Source organism: Orycteropus afer, unplaced genomic scaffold, assembly GCF_000298275.1.
Source record: "Orycteropus afer afer isolate SDZICR_OR568_19922 unplaced genomic scaffold, OryAfe1.0 scaffold00116, whole genome shotgun sequence".
In the NCBI taxonomy this organism is placed as follows: Eukaryota; Metazoa; Chordata; class Mammalia; order Tubulidentata; family Orycteropodidae; genus Orycteropus; species Orycteropus afer.
In genome coordinates this window covers 7,090,710-7,116,177 of record NW_006921703.1, presented here as the reverse complement: position 1 = coordinate 7,116,177, position 25,468 = coordinate 7,090,710, and the positions used below count along the sequence as shown (strand labels likewise).

The 25,468-nt window shown below is 34.0% G+C and overlaps 1 protein-coding gene across 1 annotated transcript in view; it reads left to right on the top strand.

Annotated features, from left to right (window-relative positions):
- The window catches only part of PDGFC (platelet derived growth factor C), a 383,448-nt gene that overhangs the window by 178,553 nt on the left and 179,427 nt on the right, over positions 1–25,468 (top strand). The window contains exon 2 of the mRNA XM_007943979.2: positions 20,480–20,675. Coding sequence (XP_007942170.1) covers positions 20,480–20,675 — 196 coding nt within the window. The remainder of the gene's footprint in view (positions 1–20,479; positions 20,676–25,468) is intronic.

Sequence of the window (25,468 nt, the reverse complement as noted above, 5' to 3'; positions counted from 1 at the left end):
TGGTAGGGTGGAGGGTCGGCGAAAGAGGGGGAGACCTTCAACAAGATGGATTGATACGGTGGCTGCGATGATGGGCTCAAGTATAGCAGGGATTGTTGGGCTGGCGCGGGATCGGGCAGTGTTTCATTCTGCTGTGCATGGAGTCGCTATGAGTCGGAAACGACTCGACGACACTTAACAACAACAACAACAAGGTCATGTTTCCTTTAATACTTACATTATTTATATTAAATTTACTATATAATGTCATGAACAAAAATTAAAGTAAAAAATGGCAAGATTTTCATCATGACCTAGTGAAAAGGTGATTCCATTAATGGAAATTAGAATATAAAATAGAGGAGGAGCTGGAACTTTTAAGTTCAAGTCATAAGTTTGGATTAGGGCTTATTGAATTTGAAGAGTCTGTATGAAACTTGATTTTGTGACTTGGAGGAGGGTTCTGAGCTATGTATGTAGGTTTAAAGAGCATATAATTATGGAATATAGTTATTTAAATCCAAGGTCTGCTCGGGATCACTAAGGATAAGACTAAGAACAGAAACTTAGAGAAGCATCAATTTCAGCTATAGAAGAATACAGATCTACAGGATGTGTGTTAGGTACCTAATGTAGGAAAGGAAGTAGAGAATTATGCCAGATACCAACATAAAATGAAGCCATTGAAAGATCAGTCAGTAGCTGTTGTCTTTTTCTTTTGGTAGCTTATTGATAGAACAGTTAGGAAGTCAGTCTCTGAAAATGTGAGTCTTGCTTACTTTTTCAGTTGTACATAAAAAACAGTATACTTCTAATTTTGGTGGTGCTTGTTGTTGTTAGGTGACATCAAGTCAGCTCTAACTCATAGTGACCCTATGTACTGTAGAACAAAATACTGTCCGGTCATGTGCCATCCTCACAATTCTTGCTATACCTGAGCCCATCATGGCAGCCACTGTGACAATCCATCTGGTTGAGGACTTCCACTTTTTCGCTGACCCTCCACTTTACCAAGCATGATATTCTTCTTCAGGGAGTGGTCCCTACTGACAACATGACCAAAGTAGGTAAGATGAAATCTGGCCATTCTTGCTTCCAAGGAGCATTCTGATGCACTTCTTCCAGGACAGATTAGTTTGTCCTCTTGGCAGTCCATTGTACTTTCAGCATTCTTCACCGATACCACAACTCAAAAGCATGAACTCTTCTTCAGTCTTTCTTATTCATTGTACAGCTTTCACATGTATATGAGGTGACTGAAAGTTTCATGGCTTGGGTTAAGCTCACCTTAGTCTTCTAATTTGGTAGAGTTGTTTCTACAATACCATCCATCCCCCCTCCCACCCGATCACTTTGGGTCATTTTGATTAAAATAAAATATATATTATTAGGCTGACCTGCTACCAGATGCACTAACCTAGCCTTTGCTATTTTTAATGCTAGTGAGAGATAATCCTTAAATAGCAATGTTGATACAGGAATCATTTTTCATAACAATTTATTTTATCAGCACCAAAATTTAATTTGACTTTCAAGTGACCTGTGAATGATTTATTTCTAATTCAACAATTAAATTAGATAAAGAAAATATTTCATTACAACTTCCAAAAAGTTCTCTTCTTTTCAGTGACAAGTCTGTCCTTAAAAGTCTTAAATGCATGATATTCACAATACTCTGTATGCTGCCTTTTTTGTCATAAAAATTTATTCATTTAGTTTCTTTATTACTTTTTTACATCCTTACTACTTTTATCAATGAATCAAATTATTTTTTGAATCTACTTTTCACTTTTTTCTCTTTTACATGTATGTGGATTCTTAGCAGTTCCATCAATTCCATATTATATGCAATTTATAGTTTTAATTTTAGTCAGTCTGTTTTATATATATATAAAATATTAAAACTAAATATCACAAGCTTATGAACAAATAGCACGACAGACAAGTCACTTAACATATAAGCCTCATGTGGTTGTGTTGAATGTTTTTCACTTTTTGACTCTTTATCTAGATGAGGTGAAACTTTTCTTAAGGAAACAAGCAGAGTATGACAGAATGGACAGATTAGTACACTTGATCATGATACTTACACAGCCCCAGTAGCCTGATTCATATAGTATAATCATAAGCCGGTAAGCAATCCAAGAATGTGTATTAACTGCATTATTCAGGCATGGTTCTAAAATCTAATTCAGTTTAGAATACATTCCTGACAATATTTATTTAGTAAATCAGCTTAATATGCATTTTAAGATATTTTATTTTTGTCTAAAATATTAAATTTATTCATAAAGAAATATTAAAAAAATATCATTTTACCCTGTTATGGAACTTTTATTATGTGGATTTTTGTACTATACCCCATTGTTAACATTTTACAGTTGGGGGCGTAAATGACAAAATAATAAGTTCATCACAGTTATACCTTCTTCCATCTAACTTATAACCTTCAATAACAAGTAGAGAAATGATGATTTCCAAGCCTGAATCCAAGAAATGATGACTATAGATGAGCCTGAATCCAAGGGAAACTAAAACATACTCACTGTATATTGTGTTTACCATAAATTTGTTATACTATATTCACCAAAAGGAGCTCTGGTAGTGTAGTGCCTAAGGCACTTGACTGCTAACCAGAAGGCTGGCAGTTCAAACCCACTAGCCACTCCTCGGAAGAAAGGTTGGGCAATCTACTTCCATAGTGACACAGCCTCGAAAACTCAAGGAGGGTCACTCTGAGTCAAGTCTGAATCAATGGCACATAACAACAACAATAGCAATACTTAGCTCAGGAGATTTTGGGTTCGAACTAAAATGTCAGCAGTGGTTCAAACCCACTAACAACTCCGTGAGAGAAAGTTGAGGCAATCTATTTCCATAAAGATTTATTGACAGCCTTGGAAACCCTATGACGCAGTTCTCCTATGTCCTATAGGTTCATTATGAGTTGAAATTGACTTGCTGGCAGTGAGTTTTAATATTTAACTTTTGTTTTCAGAAAGATGAGAGCAATTCTCTTTTTTTGAACATGACATTCTTTTGATGAAATCTTGCAATTGTTAGAAGTTTTATCTTAAGGATTCAGATCCTGATGAAGTAACTCCAAACGTGAATTTGTTGTTGTTACTAGTTGCCATCAAGTTGCTTCCAATTCACAGCAATCTTGTGTACAACTGAATGAAAAACAAATTTAGTGTATCATTATTTCATACAAACAGATCTGATGACTTGGCTATAGGTTGTTGGTGTCTTTTAGTGAGGTATGTTAGCCAAGCCTTTTTTTTTTTATGTGAGTGACCTTCAGATAGGCCATCTTATATTATGTCGTTCTTTCTATCTATCAAATGTTCTTTGTGGATAAGTTTGCATGGGAAGTTTGGGCTTTTTTAGGCAATTCAGGCATCAACAAATATTTCTTAAATGCCTGCTATGGGTGAGGCACTGTTCTATACTTTGAGAAATATATGAGCAAGGAAAACAAAATAAAAACTGGGCATTCCTGATTTTTTAGTCTTTCTTGATAAAATCATGCACAGATACTTAAAAAACTAATCAAGTAAAGAAATAAATATATAAATGAGACTTGAATTCATTTTGAAATATACATTTTGATTATTTCATTTAGCACCTTGCTATTTGGTTCTGTTTCATTAAACCCCTTTTTCTTAAACCCCAATTGTTAAGTACATTTTAAATCTTCTCTTGTCTTCTCTAAATTCGTATGGAATTTGTCACTTAAAAAACAAGCAAACAACAACCAAAAAAAAACCCATACTGCTATCAAGTTGGTGTCAACTCATAGCAATGCTCATTGGGTTTCCCAGGTGGTAAATCTTTACAGAAGTAGATTGCCTAGTCTTCCTTCCATGGAGTAGTTGGGGGTTTGAACCATCAGCCTTCTGGTTGGCAGTCAGATGCCTTAGGCATGGCACTACCATAGCTCTAGTTGTCACTTTTTAATGAAGTTCCAAAGTCTAGAAGAATGTTTACAATTAGAACTAAAGTCAGTCCTATTGTACCAAGGAATAGAATGGAGCCTGAATCCAACAAATCAGTAATAACTGGTAAATATGTCTCCTAATCCATTTGTGGTATTAGAGATACCTCATAAATAACTTGTTAAAAAGCAGTTAAACAGAAGAGATTATTAGAATAGCTTTTGTTTTTGTTATTATTGTTTTAACCTACCCTGAAATAATGTACCAAGTTTAGGAATGAAAAGCAAAAGTAATACTCAGTGGGCTAGGTTTAAGAAGGTTGCTAGCAGGAAAACATATACTTATGATTCATCACACAAATGTCCAAGTTGAATGATTTCCTAGAGAGTGTGATGTAGTGGAAAGAGAATAAGCTTCAGACTCAAAAGGTATAGATTGAAGGTTAACACTATCATTTGTCATTAGTATAACCCTATGTCCAAATGTTTTGGGGACCATCACAGTTTTATAGTTTTATGTTTTAGTTTATAGTTTTATAGCTTTATGTCTGTTGTTCTGACTGAATTAATAATACCATCCTCTTCGAGTCTTAAAAAATACATTGCTTTGGTTGGGATAGCTACATCTGTTTTCACAGTAATAGTGTGTATAAGTCAAACTCACTGCCATTGAGTTGATTACAACTCATAGCAACCCCCATTGGGTTTCCAAAGCTGTGAAGCTTTACGGAAGCAAACTGTCTCATCTTTATTCCACAGAGTGGCTGGTGAATTTGAACTACTGACATTTTGATTAGCAGCCAAATGCCTTAACCACTATACCACCAGAGATCCTGAAAGTGTGTATATACATTTAGTTTTCAAAGTTTTTGCGATATCCATGGGGGAGGGGGAGGGAGAAACAACTTATGTATAAGAAAGAGTTTTTGTAATCTGAAAATCATAAGAACTATAAAAAGGCATATAAATATTAATAGATTTATTGCAACAGAGTGATTAAGGGTACTATGTAAAAGAGAGTAGTTTTATTTTAGTCATGTTGTTTTTGAACAAACTGGTATTTTATCTCTTTGATTAGTTGTATAAGACCTGTTTTCTCAAAGTATGTTCAAATCAAATCACAGACTTGACTATAAGGAAGTTAAAACCTAGACTTTCTTATAAGGTTAAATGATCTATTCCATTTAATAAAAATTGAATAGGTTTGCTAAGTGAAAAAAAAGGAATACAATTATTTCATAATTTCATTAGTGTTCAATTCAATTTTGAATGTTATTACAGTTTGCTACTTTATCATCTTTAAGAGATACTTAAGTGTCCTATTAGCTTGGGAGGTGAAAATAATTTATTTCCTAGGTTATTATCAGATACCATAATTTTTAATGCTTATTTCTATGAATTTTATCTTAGGTATGTAGTTTCTCAAAGGGGGAAACAAAGCCATGTAGCTCTACTCTAAACTCTGTTTTATTTCACATAATGCATTTGATCTGTGTGAAATAGCTATCAGTGAACCAGTTGCTGTTGATTCTAATTCATGGAGACAGAGTAGAACTGTGCTCCATAGGTTTTTCAATGGCTGATTTTTCATAAGTAGATCAGTAGGCCTTTCTTGCAGAGCTCCAACTTCCAGTCTATTAGTTAGCAACTGAACACATTAACTGTTTGCGCTACCCAGGGATTCCATAAAATGGCTATACTGTAGCTTTTTACATTTCTTTTGGGGAGGCTGATGGAAGACTTGTCTTTTTTAATCTTCCGATGAAATTGTATTAATCTGAAATAACAGAAGACCAAGTCAGTTCTTACTGATTGCAAATTAGTTTTCAAAAATTTCAAGGTCCCTTTATTAGTAGAAAAAGAAACTAATTTTACCTGACCCTGAGAATCCATTAATTGAGTATTAGAAGAACTATGAAAACTTGAGAAGCAAGAGTCAGCTCATTATGGAGCTTTTAAAAATACGGTTTCTGGAACAATATGTTTTGGGATAATAATTACTATTTCACAGGATTGTTAAAAATAAAGAAATAGATAGTTTATATGAATGCATCTGGACAATAACTAGAATTTTAAATAGGTGTTCAATGCGTGGAATGAATCCCTGGGTGGTACAAATGGTTTACACACTCAGCTGCCAACCTAAAGGATGAAAGTTTGCGTTCACCTCGAGAAGTCTGGAAGAAAAGCCTGGTGAGTTACTTCCAAAAAATCAGCCATTGGAAACCCTGCGGATCACAGCTTTTGCTCTGATGCACTTGCACTTGGTGTTGCCATGAGTCAGACTTGTCTAGATGATAACTGGTTTGGTCGTTTTTTTTTTTTTTTTTTTTTGAGGTGCTCAATTGATATTAATTGAATGAATGAACAAGATATGTAAAGAATGAAGAGTCTAGGGGATATATTCTACAAAATAATGCTCTTTCTTTTATTTTTTTCTATGCCAGCCAAGACCCTCTCCCTTAAATATTACTAAAAATGACCCTGAATAGAAGTTCATTGGACTTGACTCAGTTAATCATTTTTACAAGCTTGATGTGTCTTTTCAATCATTCAAAATTTTACTTCCAAAATTTGAAATTGAAGATTCTGAACCACCTAAACTAGGATTTGAGGTCACCAAAAGACTCAATTTTACTATCTCCATCTACTGGCAGGGAGGAACTATACCCAAGCATCTGGACTGGCATAGAAAAGAGGAGAAAGAACATTTAAAAGGTAAGCAAACAATACATTTTATTTACTCTAAAGTTTTCAACTTTTCTTATTATACACTACTATTTTTATTATGCTTTCATATAACCAAGGTTGATATAATAAATCAACTTAAAGCAGAAAGATTTTTTAGGTGGGATAATACTCTTGTCTGATTCTTCAACATGAACAAGTATAGACTTGAATGCCTTTCTTTCATAATGAGAGTCTTCCTGTCCTCACACTGCCACATTTCTATCTAGTCATTCCTTTGCTCCCATCCAGTTTCACATTCCTCCTAATCTTTAAACTGCAGTGTGCTTACTGACATGTCTTTATTAAATACAGAAAAGTCTCTCTGTCATGTTAAGTATAGTTTCATCAGGCAGATGGTTATGGTATAAAAGGAAAGTTAAAAGTATGTTTTTTCAATGTGTAGTTGATTAATCTGGTGTTCCTTAGATTTATTCCCCATGCTTTGTTCATAAATATTTTCTATTGGCAGAAAATATAGAATACAAATTCCTTGTTAATTGATGAGTAAAAATATTTCCTTTTTTTTAACTTCGGTATTTTATTTTTCCATCAAATATGATTTCCTTCAGATGTAGTGTTTAGCAAAAGAGCAATATTGTAATCAAACATTGCAGTATGATAACTGCTATAAATAAACATTTTGATGGTTTGTGTGGTTGTGCAGTAATAAATCTCTGTAAATTTAAGTCATGTGTTTTAAAATATTAAGTATAGTTGTTCTTAAGGTTAATATTTTGCATGTCTTTGTTAAAAGACTCCTATACCAGCTTTAGAATAATGTAGCCATTTATCTTGATAATTAATATTATTGCAGTTGCTGCAATTAAGTATAATTTGCATTTTTTCCTATTATTTTTCTTCTGTACCACCCCTTTTGTCCTCAGCATTTGTCCTTATCTTTTTTTCCTTTTCTTTCAGAAGAGGAAATGATGGATTTTTAGGGAATATATGTGGACAGTTTTCACGATCAAAATTACATTTCACAGGCAAGAGTTTTCAAGGAAATGCTCTGTTCAAACAAGTCTATTCACTTGCTGGGAGGTCACATGTGCAGCTGGTCTCTTTGCTGGCTGCTGTGGAAGAAGGGATTCTAAAGCCTTGTGGAATCTAAGAATGCCCAATCTGACAGACAAACAGACAATTCAAAGTCTTCACTGAGATCATAAGACAAAGAAGTGGATATTTTTGAGTGGTGCTGAGGGATCAGTGACAAAGGAGTATTAAAGAAAAATCTCATCTCACAAATGAAAACACATAGACCTCATAAAGTCAAATTGAGGCTCTATTTTAAATTCCAGTATCTTCTTGAATCTCTATTCCATCTGTCTCAAATCCTCTTTCTAGTCCTCTTGCACTTCGACATTTAATTTTACTTTAAAGCTATTGTCATAAACTAGCTGTTGCTGAAGAACTGATCTAATGAGTATATTCAAACCAATTCTGGATTCAAGTATATTTAAAAATGTTATGCTTTTACTAATTCACTATTTTATTATAGACTAGGTAGATGGTTAAATGATATAAACTAAAGTGATAGTAGCTTGACATACATGGGTGTGCTTGGCATGTCTGGAATGGTTGTCGTGATCATTATTAAAAATTGCATTGAGAAATCTAAGCCACCTATTTTCCCACTACAATTATGTGAGTGTTATTATAAATGTTTGTTTTCTTTTAGAAACCTCACAACTGTTTTTTTTTTTTCCCCCCATGTTTTTATATCACTTTATTTATGATAGATAAGTGTTGTTAAGGGTTGGATGGGGAGGTGGTATTTCCAGCAGGGCAGAGTGGTTAGGAAATTTATGAACATGAGTTTGTTTGAAGTAGACATATGAAGCAGTCATCATGTGCCAATATCATTGCTTTTCATTCATATGAATAATAAATGGTAACACAAAAGATCTTGCTACATGTATAAATCTCAAGCATCCCTTATGGAAATGCAATAGTTCATTGATAAAGTTATAATGAATAAGGATTAATTAACATTTAAACATAAGATAGGAGAACATGAATTTATTATTTTTCCTGTCTTTGGAAATCACTTATAAGAAATCCATATGCTCAGAACCTACACATATGCAATCACTTTTGAACAAAAAAATGCTAAATATAAACAGGAAGCAATAAAATTTCATTTTTCAGCATTAATGATTGCTGAATATCTTATTAGTGACATACATATTTGTGCATTTTATTGTTTTCATAGGATTCAATTATTTTGCCTAAGATAGAGCTTAACATAAAAGAGAATTTTAAACATTTTAAATATTCATTAAAACATAAACTAGTCTTATTTGCATTTTTAAAGTGTAGGTTTGTATTGATCTTTCCATTGTTGTTTTCATTGATAAGTTTTAAATATCTTAACATAAAAATAAGTCAGTACTTTATTTAGATAATATGCTAATTTTCCTATTTGAAATTCCTGGTTAACGCCAATCTGAATGTTGTAAATTATTTAACGAATGCACAGTGAAAGTTTCAGAAATTGAGTCTCTTTAAAACAGATGAAGTTCCTTGAAAACATTTTCTCCTTAAGTAAACTGTCTGTTTGTTTTGATAGTATATAGTAGGAACTTTTGCTCACAACTAGTTTTGTTCATAGCAATATTATTTGATATAAATATATTTTGCTATTTAAAATATTTGCATGCTTATTATGTTATATAAACTTTTCCCATTGAATAATAGTTGTGATTCAATAAAGGAATTGTTTAACTGTTTCAAGAAAATCAATAGTGAACCTTTAAAATAAATATTTCTTTTGTAATGACAGGTAACCCCAATTTCTCTCTTTTATGTTCTGGTTTAGAATTCTGTGATGTTTAAAGTAATACATAGCCTTACGTAGAATGAAAAATAACAGCATTGCCTAAATACAATAACTATATAAAAAAAAAAAAATGTTCTGCTGTCGAGTCAGATCCAACTCATAGCTATCCCTCCTTGGGTTTCCAAGGCGGTATCACTACAGAAGTAGATTGACCAAGCTATCTTCTGAGGAGTGGCTGCTGGGTTTGAACCACCAGCAGTCTGGTTAGCAGTTAAATACCTTAGGCACTACACCACCCGAGTTCCTATAGTAACTATGTTATTGTTGTTATATGCCGTCAAGTCAGACCCGACTCATAGCAACCCCTCCTTGGGTTTCGAGGCAGTATCACTACGGAAGTAGATTGCCCCATCTTCCTTCCGAGGAGTGGCTGGTGGGTATGAACTACCAAACTTCTGGTTAGCAGTCAAGTGCCTTAACCACTATGCTATTGTGTTTGTATATGCAATTATATCAGTAACTAACTGATGTGTGATAAAGGCTTTAAGAAGTTTCTATGCTAGGTTATATATCCTGTGGAGTAATAGGTAAGAAGATCATTGCCAGTTTGTATTCCATAATTGAGTTTTCATTTAAAATGGTCATATTCTATTTTATAAAACCAAAGTTGTTTATTTTTACCATTACCATAAGGTTAAATTATCATGCTGTAAAATCTTTACCATTTCTGTGTCACATGCCTCACTCAATACCAGAAGAATTTTGTAGATCTTCCTTGTTTTATCATACATAGATCTTACTTGTTGTGCGCTTTATGATACAAACGGATATTTTGAAGAATAAAGGTAATACTTTATTTAATAAATAATTACACAAGGATAATGGACCTAATCAAAGTCTACACTAAGTGAACTCAAATACATGTTCACTTACCTACGATGATTTTTGTTGCAAATACATCTATCTGTCTATATCTATCTTTATAAAGATACCCACCAGCCACTCCTCAGAAGGAAGGTTGGGCAATCTACTTCTGTAGTGATACCACCTTGGAAACCCAAGGAGGGGTTGCTATGGGTCGGATCTGACTCAATGGCAGTGATTTTGGTTTGGTATCTATAATCTATCTACATATAGATCTATATATCTCAATATATATTTATACCTGTGTGTGTATGTGTAAATCTAGCTATCATTGGCTAAAATAGTAAAAAAAAAAAAAAAAAGGATTTCTTTATTCATATAACTCAGGATTCCAGAGATGAGGTGAATTTACTATGTCATTTGATCTGGGATCTAGCCTCACTGTTTGCACTACCATGTATCTGCCTACTTCCCTGCACTGACTTTTTATAAGACTAACTTCAACCAGGATGATAGAATTGCTATAGTATTTGTGGGCCTCACTTCTATCCCAAGGTAGTGAGACCTTCAACCCTAGTTGTGAAATAAAAACCTTTGGATTCACACTGATTTGGCCCACATTGGGGCAATCCATGGGGCCAGGGTAATAGGCTTATATTAGTTTTCCAGTCATACTTCTGGATAAAGCCAATCTAACCTTTCATGAATAGCTGCTTCACAGTGGCACCAGGGAGGCTAGCAAGTGCTTGCCATATTACTTTTGATTGCTTGCAATCAACTTTTCCTCATTGCATATGGAAGCTTTGCTATGCATTTTCCGAACACAGGCCTGAATTTCTAACATTTTGCACAATTAGAGAGGAAGCTAAAGGCTGAATTTGTGTACTTTATTAGGTTCAGAACAATTTCAAACAATTTTTTAAAGGTAGTATCATGTTAAGGGAATGACTTAATGGTTAAAGCATTTGGCTGGTAACCAAATTGTTGGTGGTTTGAACTTAGCAGCTCCTCCACAGGAAAAAGATGAGGCAGTATGGTTCTGTAAGGACTTACAGCTTTGGAAACCTTATGGGGCAGTTATACTGTATGCGTCAGAATCAACTTGATTGCTGTGGGTTTCTTTTTTTATTAGATCAAAGAAATGGCAAGATTTCTACAATATTGCTCATACCCCGGCTTTTAATCAACCTGTAGAAAGGAATCAGAACTTTGAAATTGCTGCCTAAAAGTCACTGATTCTTGCTTAACAAATTTTATTTCTTTGAAATCAGAATTCTTGTACATATGAGCAATTTTTCAGTATATATTACATGCAAGTCACCTATTCACTGATACACAAAAATCAAATACCTGTTAGTAACCTCAGCTGCTTGAATTAGGTGGAATATGATAGTCAGTGTTTCTTCTTCACTTATATACTGATTTGTAATTATCAAAGTGACTATTTCATACAAATATAATTTTATTTGAACTTTAAAACAGCCTGTTCTTATCTTATGAAGCATATCTTACTTCATATTTGAGCTTATCTTACTTCATATTTGAGTTTATAAAAAATAAACTCAAATATGAAGTGACTTGCTAATATAACAGAGTTTGTCAGCTATACATTCATTTTTAAGAGTTTATATAAAATAATGACTATAATTGTGGCATTTGCAGAATGTGGTAAAATTACAGGACATGTCCTATCTGTTAAGAAAAATAACCATATTAAGAAAGTGGCAAATCTCAATAATGAGTACTCTAAGACCTTCAGCTAAAATATATATGTAGGTTACAATAGATGACTTTTGAGTAAGACAACAATTATGAATTAAGGGACTTTAATTTGCAAGGATGTAGTCCCTATGTGGTGTGGCACAAGCATTTAATTGCTCAACTACTAACAGAAAGGTTGGGGATTTGAACCTACTCAGAGGCCCTTTGAGGAGCTCTGGTGGTGTAGTGGGTAAGGCATTGGGCTGTTAACCAAAAGACCAGAGGTTGAAATTTATCAGATGTTCCATGGGAGGAAAATGAAACAATCTACTTTCCTAAAGATTTATAGCCTTGGAAACCCAATGGGTGTTGTGATGAGTCAGAATAGACTTGATGGCAGTGGGTTTGGAAGACAAGCCTGATGATGTCATTCTGAAAGGTCACAGCCTAGCCTTCAAAACTCTGTGGAGCAGTTCTACTCTGCAAACATGGGGTCGCCATGAATCGGAAGTGACTTTATAGCAACTGGTTTGTTTTTCTTTGTGTGCACATTAACAATTGTAAAATCTATTTCTTATCACAAAAACTCGCTGGAAACCTAAGAATGTAGGATAAAGTTTTGAAGTAGTATGTAAAATTGCTTCTCCTATGTTCTGGGCTATAAAGTTTCTTTAACCTATCGATATTTTTTAGGTACCGCTTGCTATGTAGATAGACACAGTGGCTGCAACAATGGGCTCAGGTTTAGCAAGGATCATGAGGCTGGCACAAGACTGGGCAGTGTTTTGTTCTGCTGTGCATGGGGTCATTATGAGTCGGAGACAACTCAATGAAACCTAAGAACAACAACAAATGTGCCAGTTAGAAGGCTAGACACTGATTATGGACTTCAGTAAAAATGGTTTTGTCTTCTAGAAGTGAATACTGTGGTAGAAAATAGAGGTCAACCAGTATATTATGCTTAAAGTATTCCTTCCTTAAGGAATGTACAAAAAGAAACCAAGGATTTTTTTTTTTTTAAAGAATTGGGTTTTGATAATTGAATATTAGTTTATACTAGTATACCTAGTATAGAAATGAAATCAAATCACAGTCTTAGAAGCTGTTGCATTAAGAGAACAGGGCTATATTTTGTTCCTGAAACATAACAGGTCCTCAGTGTATGATCAGTGAATATTCCTTCTCTTAAGGAGTAAAATGACTATTAGCTGTGACTAGGATCTGTTCAAGAGCTTCATTTGAGCACATCTTGATGTTTTGGTTACCTAGTACCGCTCTAACAGAAATATACCACAAATGGGATGACTTTAAAAACAGGAGTTTATTCTCTAACAGTTTTGGGGGCTTTAAGTCCCAGTAGAAAATGCCAGTCTTGAGGGACTGGGTTTCAGCTCTCACTCTTGCTCCCGGCCCACTGAAGCTGGAGGCTTTCATCACTCAGGCAGCTACTGAGTGATGAGGCTGACAAAGTAAAAAGGCAGAATCCTGATGTTACCAAGCCACACAGCAGGCCATTAATTCAAGTCCATTGCAAGTCCCAAGATCAGCAGACCATGGCAGGCTTCTGAATGAAGAGTCAGCTACATGTAGGTTCAAGCGTGCCAAAAAGCTGGAGACCTTCCTCAAAGTTGCTTCTTATATACTGGAAGCAGCCCACATCCCTAAAGCGGCTCCTGAGCTTCTCCAGTAGATTCCACCATGGAGTTAATTACCAATCTCACCATTGGGAATAACTACCCAGCCACTCAACCAGGCCCAGCCAAGTTGACATATAACTTTAACTACTGCACCTGAGTAATGGATATTGTTTTTATGTTTACTTAGTCTAGCAATCCCTTCCTATTTTTCCTTAGGAAACGTTTATTCTTGTCATCCATAAATAGTTTGTGGTAGAGAGTGCTAGCCTTGTTTGTTTTAAACAATTGTATTAAAGCTATGGGAAATGATAGATTGAGTCAGTGGTAAAACAAAACTAGAACCTAGCTTTTCTGTCCAGTGTATTATTGTGTTTTTATTTAGGATGCAGCATTTAAATAGTCAGTATATAAACGAGATATTTCTTTTTAGTCTGCAATTGATGAAGAGACTTCATGGAGAGAGATTTTTTTTTTTAGTTGCAGAGCTCAAGTATCTCTTTTCTGCACAGAAGCAAGCAAAACTGAATGAGATTACTTTGGATTTTCTGGGGAAAAAGTACCAGCTCATGGACTTTATGAAACTAGAGAGAATATTCTTCTGTTAAAAGTGATATTTGTTAATTGAGAGTTAATGAGAATGAAAGGAAAAACAAGTGTATAAACAAACTAGCTAGATTAAGATAAAGAAAGTTTATCACAGACCAAAAAAAAACAAAAAAACAAAAAACAAAGGAAAGCAAGGCACAAAGAAGACCAGTGGAATCTATATTAAGTAAAGATTGGATATAGATACGGATAATACTTACAGAAATGTGTCTTGACACATACTGAAAATAACATATATTTGAAGTAAACACATCAGAAAAATCTCACGGGACATCTGTGAAATCTACCAGATTAAGGGTGACATGTTGCTACAAACAGTCTTTAGTATAGGAAACGGGAGCAGAATAATTCAGAACTCCCAAACTGATCTAAGGTGGGAGACCTATTTCTTCTGCCTAATGCTTTTTCTTATAGGTCTTTCTCCTAAATTCAGCATTAAGTATAAGCATAGAGAAGTACTTGATGATATATTTAATTTTTTGAGTCATATATTATGCTGAAACATATTTTTCAGTATTATATTTATTAATAACATATTCCAAACTCATGATTTTTATTGTTTTTTCTGATTCTCTTACTCCTGCTCTCTTTCATGCATAGTAAACAAACATTGAAAGGTACAAAACTATGTAATACATAACAAATATTATGAAATTATTTTTATTTTAATACTAAACATTGAATAGATATAGATGTGTGATTCTATAAAATTGAATTTTATGTGTATATGTATAATCAATATTGTTGTTGTTGCTGTTATGTGCCGTCGAGTCAGACCTGACTCATAGCCACCCCTCCTTGGGTTTCCGAGGCAGTATCACTATGGAAGTAGATTGCCCCATCTTCCTTCCAAGGAGGGGCTGTTGGGTTTGAACCATCGGCCTTCTGGTTAGCAGTCAAGTGCCTTAGGCATTAAGCTACCAGAGCTCCTGTAATCAATATTAGTATTTGCTTTATGTAGCTTCCCATTATCTTTGTCTTTTCTATTTTGGATTCATTTTATTTTTCAATAGTTCTATCTTCATAGATATCAGGCAAGGTAATATGAAATGGTGTATAATTATAATTAAAAGAATTTTATATATACATCTTAATTTTTCATGATAAAACTCATTATCTAATATGCACAAGATTTATTCTTGCTCAGGATACATTGCAGAGTACATGTTGTCAATATTTAATAATTTGATTTTTTTAATGATATTGTCTTTGAGTCTACTGTCCATTGAATAAAAGCAAACAACAATAAAATAGACACAAAATATATGCATGTCTCAATCCTAAATATACTAGTAAAGTTACATGTTTGCAAAGATAACTTTTAAAATGACAAAACTCTCTGTATAGAGTCTAAATTTTGTAGAACTTAATGTTTGTTGCTTTTTTCTTTTTTCTTTTTGATTACAGGTCTAGTTGTTTGGGATTTACATTAAACTTTGCAGACATCTTCAAATCATGTATTTGGTGGCAAACCTCACTACATTCTGTGTTGAATTTTTTGAGAGTGGTGATTTAACTTAAAAGAGAATTTACAATTTTTGTGCCACAAATAAAGCCTGGATTTTCAGCCTTTAATTTATGTTTTAATTATAGCTGAATGGAATTATATATTATAAAGGAAAAGAAGATGTAAATACAACTTGAGGCCATACAGTTTAGCCATGAGCTTTTTTGACAGAAGATATAAAAATAGAATTCAGAGCTTTTAATAGCTATGCAGTTTCCTAGATTACATATAGAAGAGTAAACACTGCTGTATTTGCAAAATGTGCCTTGGATATAAGGTGCTTATTTTGAGGGGTAAAAAGGGGACAAATGTTAAATTTTAATAGATGTGATGGCAAAAACTAATTCATTAAAAATTAAAATAAGTTAATTGCCAAAATGAGAAGGAATCTTGATATAAACTACTATGTAAACATCTCTAAAATATGTAGGTCATTGGGGGGAAATTTGAATAATAAGAAAATACTCATTTTAAAAAGAAATCTCTGAAAACCACTTATGAAATTCATTTTCATAATTAATGCCTAGCATATTCTTAGAAAATTTATTAAAATATGGAGGGAAAAGGAATTGAACGTTATATATTCATCTTTGTTTTTATGAGATATGTTTTTGTCAGTTGCCATAGAGTTGGCTTTGACTTAGGGCAACCACTTATATGTAAGGGAACACAATGCTGCCCACCCTGTGCCACTTTCATGGTCACTGGTAGGTTTGAGTCCATTGTTCTGGCTGTGGTGTCAGTCCTTCCCATTAAGAATTTCCATAGTTTCTGCTGACAATCAACTTTACCAATCATGCTGTTCTTCTCTCTTTTTGCACAGAAGAGGTGTTGATTATTTTATCTATGTTATCATAGCCAACAACAGTATCAAACTTTAACATTCAAAAAGAGGAAGTACATTTCTGTGTGGGTTACATATAGCTGAAGACTAGTTTAAGCACTGAGAAGAATGGCATTATTTTCTTAATCTAAAAATCTGACGGCATGTAAAGCATATTTACTGATATGATAATATTCCTGAGTGTACCTGTAAATATTAAAAGGAAATTAAATTTGTCTGTACATGTCTTTCTAACTGTAAGTTAAAACAAACAAACTCACTGCTATCAAGTAGATTCCAACTCATAGCTAACCCCACTGGGTTTAAAAAAAAAAAAAAAACCTCACTGCCATCAAGTTGATTCTGAGTCATAATGACCCCCTTTGGGTTTCCAAGGTGGTGAATCTTCATGGAAGTAGATTGCTCAGTCTTCCTTCCGCGGAGTGGCTGGTGGGTTTGAACTGCCAAACTTCTAGTTAGCAGTCAAATGCCTCAGGCACTATGCCACCAGAGCTCCTTAATTGTAAGTTAGAAAATATAAAATAATATTAGCACATTGATTGTTGAAGTAGCCAAACTTAAAATTTTAGAGAATTCTAAAGGTGCTTTTAGGATCTTAAGTACAATTTGTCAAAATTATTGTGATAGTTTAGGGATAAAACAGATTATTCTTTAACCTTAAAAATGTTCAAATTAATATATGACCCTTCACTTTTTGGTCTCTTGTAATACAGGATATTTCTTTTACAGAAATATTCTTATACTTTCTCAATGTGAAATAGTGTAACTTTATTTTGATGAACAAACTAACCGAAAAGTTATTGGAATTGTAACTGCTGCAGAAACTTGGAGGCAAAAGGAGATACCTGAAATCTAAACTGGTTTATGTATAATAGAAAGTTTATTAGTTTTCCAATATTGTGTAATATTTCACCACAGTCTCAGTAGCTTAAAACAATACCCACTTATTAACTTACAACTCTGTAGGTTAGAGGTCCAGACATTGCATGACTGGGTTCTGTGCTCAGGGTCTTACAAGGCTGAAATCAAGGCGTCAGCCAGGCTACATTCCTTTCTAGAGGCTGTGGGGGAAAATCTGCTTCCAAGTTCCTTTAGACTGTGAAATTTAGGACTGAGGTATCCATTTTCTTGCTATCAGCCCCGGACTCCATTTAGCTCTTCAGGCTTCCTGCATTCTTTGATACATGGCCCCTTCCATCTTCAAAGACATAAGCAAAAACTCTCTCTAGTTTCAAATTTGTCTTCACAAAGACCTTTTAAAAGCGCCCCAGGATCAGTTAAACTCACAGAGAAAATCTACGTTTTGATTAACTCAAAGTCAACTGATTGATAACCTAATCATGGAAATGATATCTCATAATATTTGCAGATTCTGCCTACTCAAGGGATGGGATTATTCAAGGGAAAGGTAATTGGGGCTCATCTTAGAATTGTGCCTACCATAGAGAGAGGTAAGATCATTGGTGTGAAATCAATGAGAAAGGATAGAGATTTTAAGGTATTGAGTGAGAAAATAGATGGTTGATTAAAAGAATCTGATTATGGGAGGAAAAAGAATGAGAGAAGAGAAAAAGACGAAAACTATAACAGAAAAAGTAACAGAAAAATGTGGAGTTTAGTATAAAACATATTATTTAATAGGCCTCAGGAAATTCTGTAGTCCCTGCGTGGCACAAATAGTTAAGTATTCAGCTACTAATGGAAAAGTTGGCAGTTCAAACCCTCCTAGAGGTGTCTCTGAAGAAAGGCCTGGTGATCTGCTTCTGAAAGTCACAGCCATGAAAACTCTAAGACAGTTCTACTCTACATACCTGGTGTCAGCATGAGTTGGAATCAACTAAAAAGCAACTGGTTTTTGGTAAACTCTATTGCAGAGTTTAGAAGATCTGGTTGCGTAGTGGATAAGACACTTGACTGCTAAATGGAAGGTCTGTGGTTCAAACCTACTAGCTGCTCCATGGGAGGAAAGACAGGCAATCTACTTCCATAAAAGATTTATAGCCTTGGAAAGCCAATGGGGTCACTATAAGTTGGAAACAACTTGATGGCACTGAGGTTTTTTTGTTTTGTTTTGTTTTTTTCAGAGTTTAATGGTACATCCCTAAATACAATGAATAGCATGAGCTTTTCTTTATTTCTGGACATAACTAAACATATATAAGATATTGAATGTTGCAGGGGGGGTTGGACAAGTGAATGAATAATGGTGCATAAAAAGTAATTACATTCTTATCTGCCTATAATTTTACTGCAAACACAAAGTTCTGTGTTGTGCACTGAAAATCTCTAAAAAAATGAAAACTAATGAAGCATTGCTACAGTGTAAACCTATTGTTTTTATATTCCAAACCAAATTCACTGCCATCGAGTTGATTCTGACTCATAGTGACCTCTATAACATTTCCAAGGCTATAAATCTTTATGGAAGTAGACTGCCACATCTTTCTCCCATGGAGTGGCTGGTGAGTTTAAACTACCAACCTTTGGTTAGCACCCAAATGCCTGCACTGTCAGACCTCTTATATTATAAATAAATAAAGGTTGCACAAAAAAATATGTGTCAGGTATGATGCCATGCACATTACATAAATGAGTTTAGGATCCCATTCGTTTTTCTTTTTTGTTTGTTTGTTTGTTTTTGTTTTTAATTTAAGTTATATTAGAAACGGAATTAAAGAGTAGTTTAAGATTTTGTTCTTACTGCAATTTGGCATATTTGCATAAATTTTTATGGCCTGAAAGACCATGACTATCTTGTTCCTTAGATTTGTTTTGAGGGGATTAATGTTACTACTCATTTTATAAATATCAATTATGAGTTTTGTTTCATAACTACTCTCAAGTTGGTGTATATAAGCAAACTTTTTACTCAGTAAAGTAAATTTACTTTCCTTTTCTTCTCTCTCTCCCTGAAACCTCTAATTAAAAGAAAAAGGTATTTTAGAATTTCCCAAATGTTTAAAGACTTTATGCCTAATAAACTTGGAAACTATTTCATGCTACATTCTCTGCTTAGAAATTCAAAATTCACATTACTATATTAAAGGAACTGAGGAGCCCTGCAGCTTTTATTGTGTTTTAATATCTTCACCTAGTACTAATGGTTCCTTTATTACAGAGCATTGAGACCATTATTTTGATCTCATTTTTCTTTTCAGGGTCACTTAAGGTTTGAGATTATCTAGTAATTCTAGTTCATGAGAAATTGGGGTTTATATTAGATACACTTTTTCAAAAGTTATGGTCCAAATTGTGAGCTGTTATGAAGATCATTTTCTCAGCTCAGTTTCTAAAACATTGCTAATAAAGTAAAAAACATTACTAATTCTAAAACATTACTAATAAAGTAAAAAAGCTATAAATGTTGTGTAGCATGGCACACTGATTAACATTTCAAAGATCACTGAAAAAAAGCTGAAAACTTCCTCTTACATTACTCCACTTCTGCCTCTTTCCTCCTTACATTTCTTTTTCCTCAACTATCTTTTAAGATTTTTGTATTTTCCCTTTGAATGTATTAAATTAATGCTTATCTTTAATTAATTGACTGCAGTACTTTTAATGGAGTTATATCAAGTTTCTTTTTATTCTCATGTGATTCATACTTGATTACTCTTACAGATTATGACCATACCCATCTTTATTGTGACATTTCAGAAATTAGTTTGAAAAAGATAATTTCTTATTTTCTGTCAAGAAATGATAATCAGTGATGTCAAAGCAGTCTGTTTTTTAGAGGTAAATTCTGAAAAGAATAGCACTTAGTTTATGTTGTATAAAGCATACTCAACACTTACTAGGGGAAAAATGGCAATAATGAAAAAAACGTTTTTTGAGACCTATAATTTTGAAATGTCTGTTCTAAATATATGCTTTGTGTATATTTTTGCTTTAGGAGTACAAGATCCTCAGCATGAGAGAATTATTACTGTATCTACTAATGGAACTATTCACAGTCCGAGGTTCCCTCATACTTATCCAAGAAATACAGTCTTGGTATGGAGATTAGTAGCAGTAGAAGAGAATGTATGGATACAACTAACATTTGATGAAAGATTTGGGCTTGAAGACCCAGAAGATGACATATGCAAGTAAGTTATCATGCTTGAAATTCCAACAGAGTGTAGCAGCTGTTACAGTCTTTCTTATTACTTCATTTTGATGATGTAATTTTAAATGGCATCTTTTGTTCTATTAAAGGAGCCCTAGTGGCTCAGTAGTTAAGTGCTCAGCTCTAACTGAAAAGTTGGTGGTCGGCGGTTCAAAATGACCAGCTGCTATGCAGGAGAAAGAAGTGGCAATCTGCTTCCATAAAGATGTACTACTTTGGAAACCCTGTTCTGTCATATTTGGTTGCTTTGAGTCGAAATCAAATCAATGTCAATAGGTTTTTGTTCTATTAAGTTTTTCTGATGATGTAAGAAATCAACAGCCCTATTTTAGCTATGTTTCATTTAAAACTAGAGAATACATACATGTACATATATAGTCATTTTCTACCTACTTTTGAAAATAATTTGCAGTAATTTATGATGAAAATACATAGAATAAAAAACAGAAAAACAACAACAAAACAACTTATGCTGTCAAATTGATTGTGATCTATGGCAACCTCATGTGTGTCAAAGTAGAACTAAGCTCTATAGGTTTTTCAGTGACTGAGTTTTCAGAAGTAAAACACTAGACCTTTCTTCTAAGGTTCCCCGCTGGGTAGACTTGAGCCCCCAAACTTCACATTAGCAACCAAGCACTTAAATGCCATTTAAAATAAGTAATTAAGAACAAAAGCCAAGTAAAGAAATAAAGTTGTGCCACAGTTGTGCTAAGAATTTTATATTTGGTTTTCCTGAAAGCCAGATCAATAAAATAAAAAATAAGCTGTTTTTTTTTAACTGTAGTCATGTATAATTAAAATTATAGGGATATATATGCAGAGAATTAAGAAGTTTGAATATTCCTCCACAAAGAAGAAATTCAGTTCAGATCAGTAACTCAGAATTAGAAATTTAGGCTAATGTGCCTTGTCAGGTAGGAATTCATCATAATTCTCTTAGAAGCATTCATGAAACAAAGTCAGCTGGCTTATTTCATCCATGCAAAAGACCACCTACTGTATATGTCATACAAATATTACTCTAAATCCCATGTGAATGCACTTGTCAAGGTTGGGTGGTCTTGGAAATTTTTCAGTTCACTGGCATTTGTGTATCATGAAAATATTTTACTTTAGCGTATTTGCAAGTTTCTTTATTTTCTCTTTGATATACAGTGTTAAAAGGGAATTTTCTTTTATGGCATATTATAAATAAATATATTAATACAGATGAAATAAACTTTGTACTTGCTGTCATCATAATTTGTATCTTTAGCATAGTTATATTTTTATCACATGACTTCTTTGTGTGACTATGCATTTCGTTTGTTTTTTCTACTTACATATCTCATTTTAGACTTTGAGAAGCTATTGAGCTATCTTTAAAGACTGAATTATTTAACAATTCATCATATAAATAAGGAAACTGAGACATGAGAAGTGAAACAGAAGTCCCTATATCTCATTTATGTTTTGTGCCTAAACATGTACTAAAATTAGTTTTTGCTCACACCTGTATATATAGTTTCACTATGTAATACTGCACCTCATGTCTCCTTTTTATAAAGAAGACTCTCTTGCTACAAACTGTAAAAGGTCTGAGGTTCTACTCTATTTGCATAGATAGCCTACCACAGTTACATGGATGCTGACAAAAGACATAAGATTCCTGGGTCACAAACATACAACTGCACATTACAGCTATAGCAGTAGCTAGAATATTAGCATTATCTTGTGCCTATTTTCCAACTCTTTCCCAACTCCCCAAGTGAAGGCTGAGGGGGCCAAATGACACCTGTATATGTAGTGAGTTGTGTTATAGCACAGGAACATTATGAAGTGTGTATATATGTAAATATTTGCATGTATGCATGCAAAATAATTGTGTAGTTAAATAATAAAAAATAAACAATCACCCAGCTTGCTATCTACAAGATTAAAAAAGGTGACACTTCCAATGTTTTTGAAGCCTCCCATGTCCTTCCCTGTCTACATCCCCTTCTTGTCCCTCCTAATATAACCAATGCCCTAAATTTTGTTACTCATCCTCCTACTTCTCCCTGTAATTTTACCACATGTATATAGTTCCTTGCATAATAAAGTGCTTATTTTAAACTGTTTTGAAATGTATATACAAAATGCATACTACATATTTTCTATTGTGACTTGATATATATTTAAAAACAAGCAAAACTAAATATTAAGTTTTCGATTAGTTCATGTTGATACATTTGTTTTCATTGATATATATATAGATATATATAGATATATATAGATATATATAGTAATCTGTCATATAAATACTCAACTTTTTCCCATCAGTTCATTTACTGATGAATGTTTAGCTTGTGTTCACTTCTCTTGTGCAAGAAATGCAAGAAAACTTTCTTTTCCTTCTGTATAAAAGAATGATATTGTTGTCTTAAGATATTCATATTTTCACCTTTACCAGGTAAAGTTAAAATGTTTTTAAAAGTGGTTGAAATATTTACACTTCTACCAAAACTCTATAAGAATTTCTGTTGTACCACATTTTCACCAACCTTTGAATTTGTCATCCCTTTTATTTTTGTTAATACAAGGTACAACATTACATAACTGCCAAATTATGTAATTACATTACTTCCAAACCGCTGAGAATCATGGCCCAGCCAATACATAACATTAACTACCATAACCAGTGTTCTTACATTGGACCTTGGTGTTCATTACTGCCAGACTTCAATTGTTAATGTGCACAATATTCCAATGGTAGAATTTTTATTGTTGCCATAAATGCAGAATGTAGGATAATGAGATAGTTGGTAAGTGAGGACTAGGAGTATAAGTGTGAAACTGACATGGTTATTATTTTTGTTTTGATTTTCCTGAATACACATAAAGTTAAACAATTTTCATATTTTTTTTGGCTGCTCAAATTTCCTTTTCTGTGAAATGTCTGCTTAAATCTTTTGCCCAGTTTTTTCTTGGATTATTTTTATATTTAAAAATTACTGTTCATGTTTAAGTCCTTGATCCCTCTGGAATTTATATTTTTCTGTGATGTGAAATTTTTCATTAGATTATCCAATAGTGTCCCAACATCATTCTTTCTTGCAATGATATATAAACCCAGCTGACTTGTACATCAGGTTTCTTTATGTAATCTGCTCTATTTGGTTGACTGTGATTGTTTGTGCACCATAATGTCAATGTCTTTATTACTGGAGACTGGATATATGGAAAATTGCATCTCATTTTCTTCTGCTATGAAAATGTCCTGGCTATTATGTTTTCTAACATATTTTTTAGAAATAGATTGTCAAGTTCCTTGAAAAATCCTCTTGTGGTTTTTATTGTGGTGGCATTGAATCTATGGATCATTTATCAGAGAATTGATGTTTTTGTAATGTGAGTCTTTTTATCCTTGACCAATTTATATGTCTGCATTATTTGGATCTGCTTTCTGTCTATGCAGTTTTAGAATTTTCTTTATAAAGATCTTGCAATCTATTATTTATATTTATTTCTATATTATTTATAAACGTTATTACTTGCATATTTCTTGAACAATTTCTCTTAGAAAGATCAGCACTAGGCTGGTCCCCATGAGGCGGAGGTCAAAGATGTCCCAAATGTCCAAACTACCATGCCACTCCATCATTTCAGACATTAACTCCTCCTCCTCCTCCCCCCCAATAATTTCCCCAGTCTTAGGGTTCTGTATTTCGCTGTAATGCCTCACAGAACTCACAGACACCCAAGGGTTCGTCTCACGTAGTAGTGGTGGAGGCTGGCAGGCTGGCGAGTCCCAGGTCCGTGAGTAGGTCTGGCGGATCCTCCCAACTCTTGGGGTTTGATGAACCTCGATCAGCAGATCAGATGACGGCTGCTGTCCCAAATCCAGGCGTGAGATGAGGATGATCCAAGACACAAAGCCTGAGCAAGAGGAGAGCGAATCTTCCCAGGAGATTATACTCTCAGGGAAGCTAAGGGTGGTGATTTGAATTATACCCTCCAGCATGGCAGGACTCAAGATAGATTCCACCTGTGTTGCCCCAACAGAATTAACCTAAATCCCATCACAGAGTTGATTGCCAGTCATTATAGGGAATGACTACTATCAGCTGCCCAGCCAAGTTGATACCTGACCTTAACTACCACAGCACCCAAAACAGGCATGGATAATGGGATTTACAAAACATCACAGAATGGAGGATAATGGCTAGAAGGGCCACATCAAGCAATTCACTGCATTGCACCCCCTGGCTCTTCTAGCCATTAGCCCTTTCATAGTTGAAAGATTAATTTGCCCCTCCCAATTATATTACCCAAGGTCATTAATAATTAGTCTCTCAGCAAGGCAAAGAGTCCTGAGGGTGAGATTATTCAGATACCAGCCATTCAAGTCTGCTGTATTTGTCTATCTGAGCCAAAAGTTTTTTCTCATTATCATCTTTATAGTATCTGATAATATTTAACTGAGATGATATAATTCCCTTGTTCTGAGTCTATCTTTAGGTATCAGCACAATGTTCGATTTCCCCTGCTGCATAACCCATTTATTCATTCCTTTACCTTCAGCAATTATTTCTCCTTCCTTCCATTCGTCATTTATTTTTACCCAAACTTTCTCACCTTGGGAGGGGACATCAAATTCAGCTGTTGTGCCTATCCATATTGCTGGTAGCAAGATCAGTCTAGCAAGTGCTTCCCACTCAGTCCATTCCCATTCATGCTGGGTATGGTTACACAGATACAAAACCAGTGGACTATCTCGACCACTGGGCAGGATGGTAGTATTCACTGTCA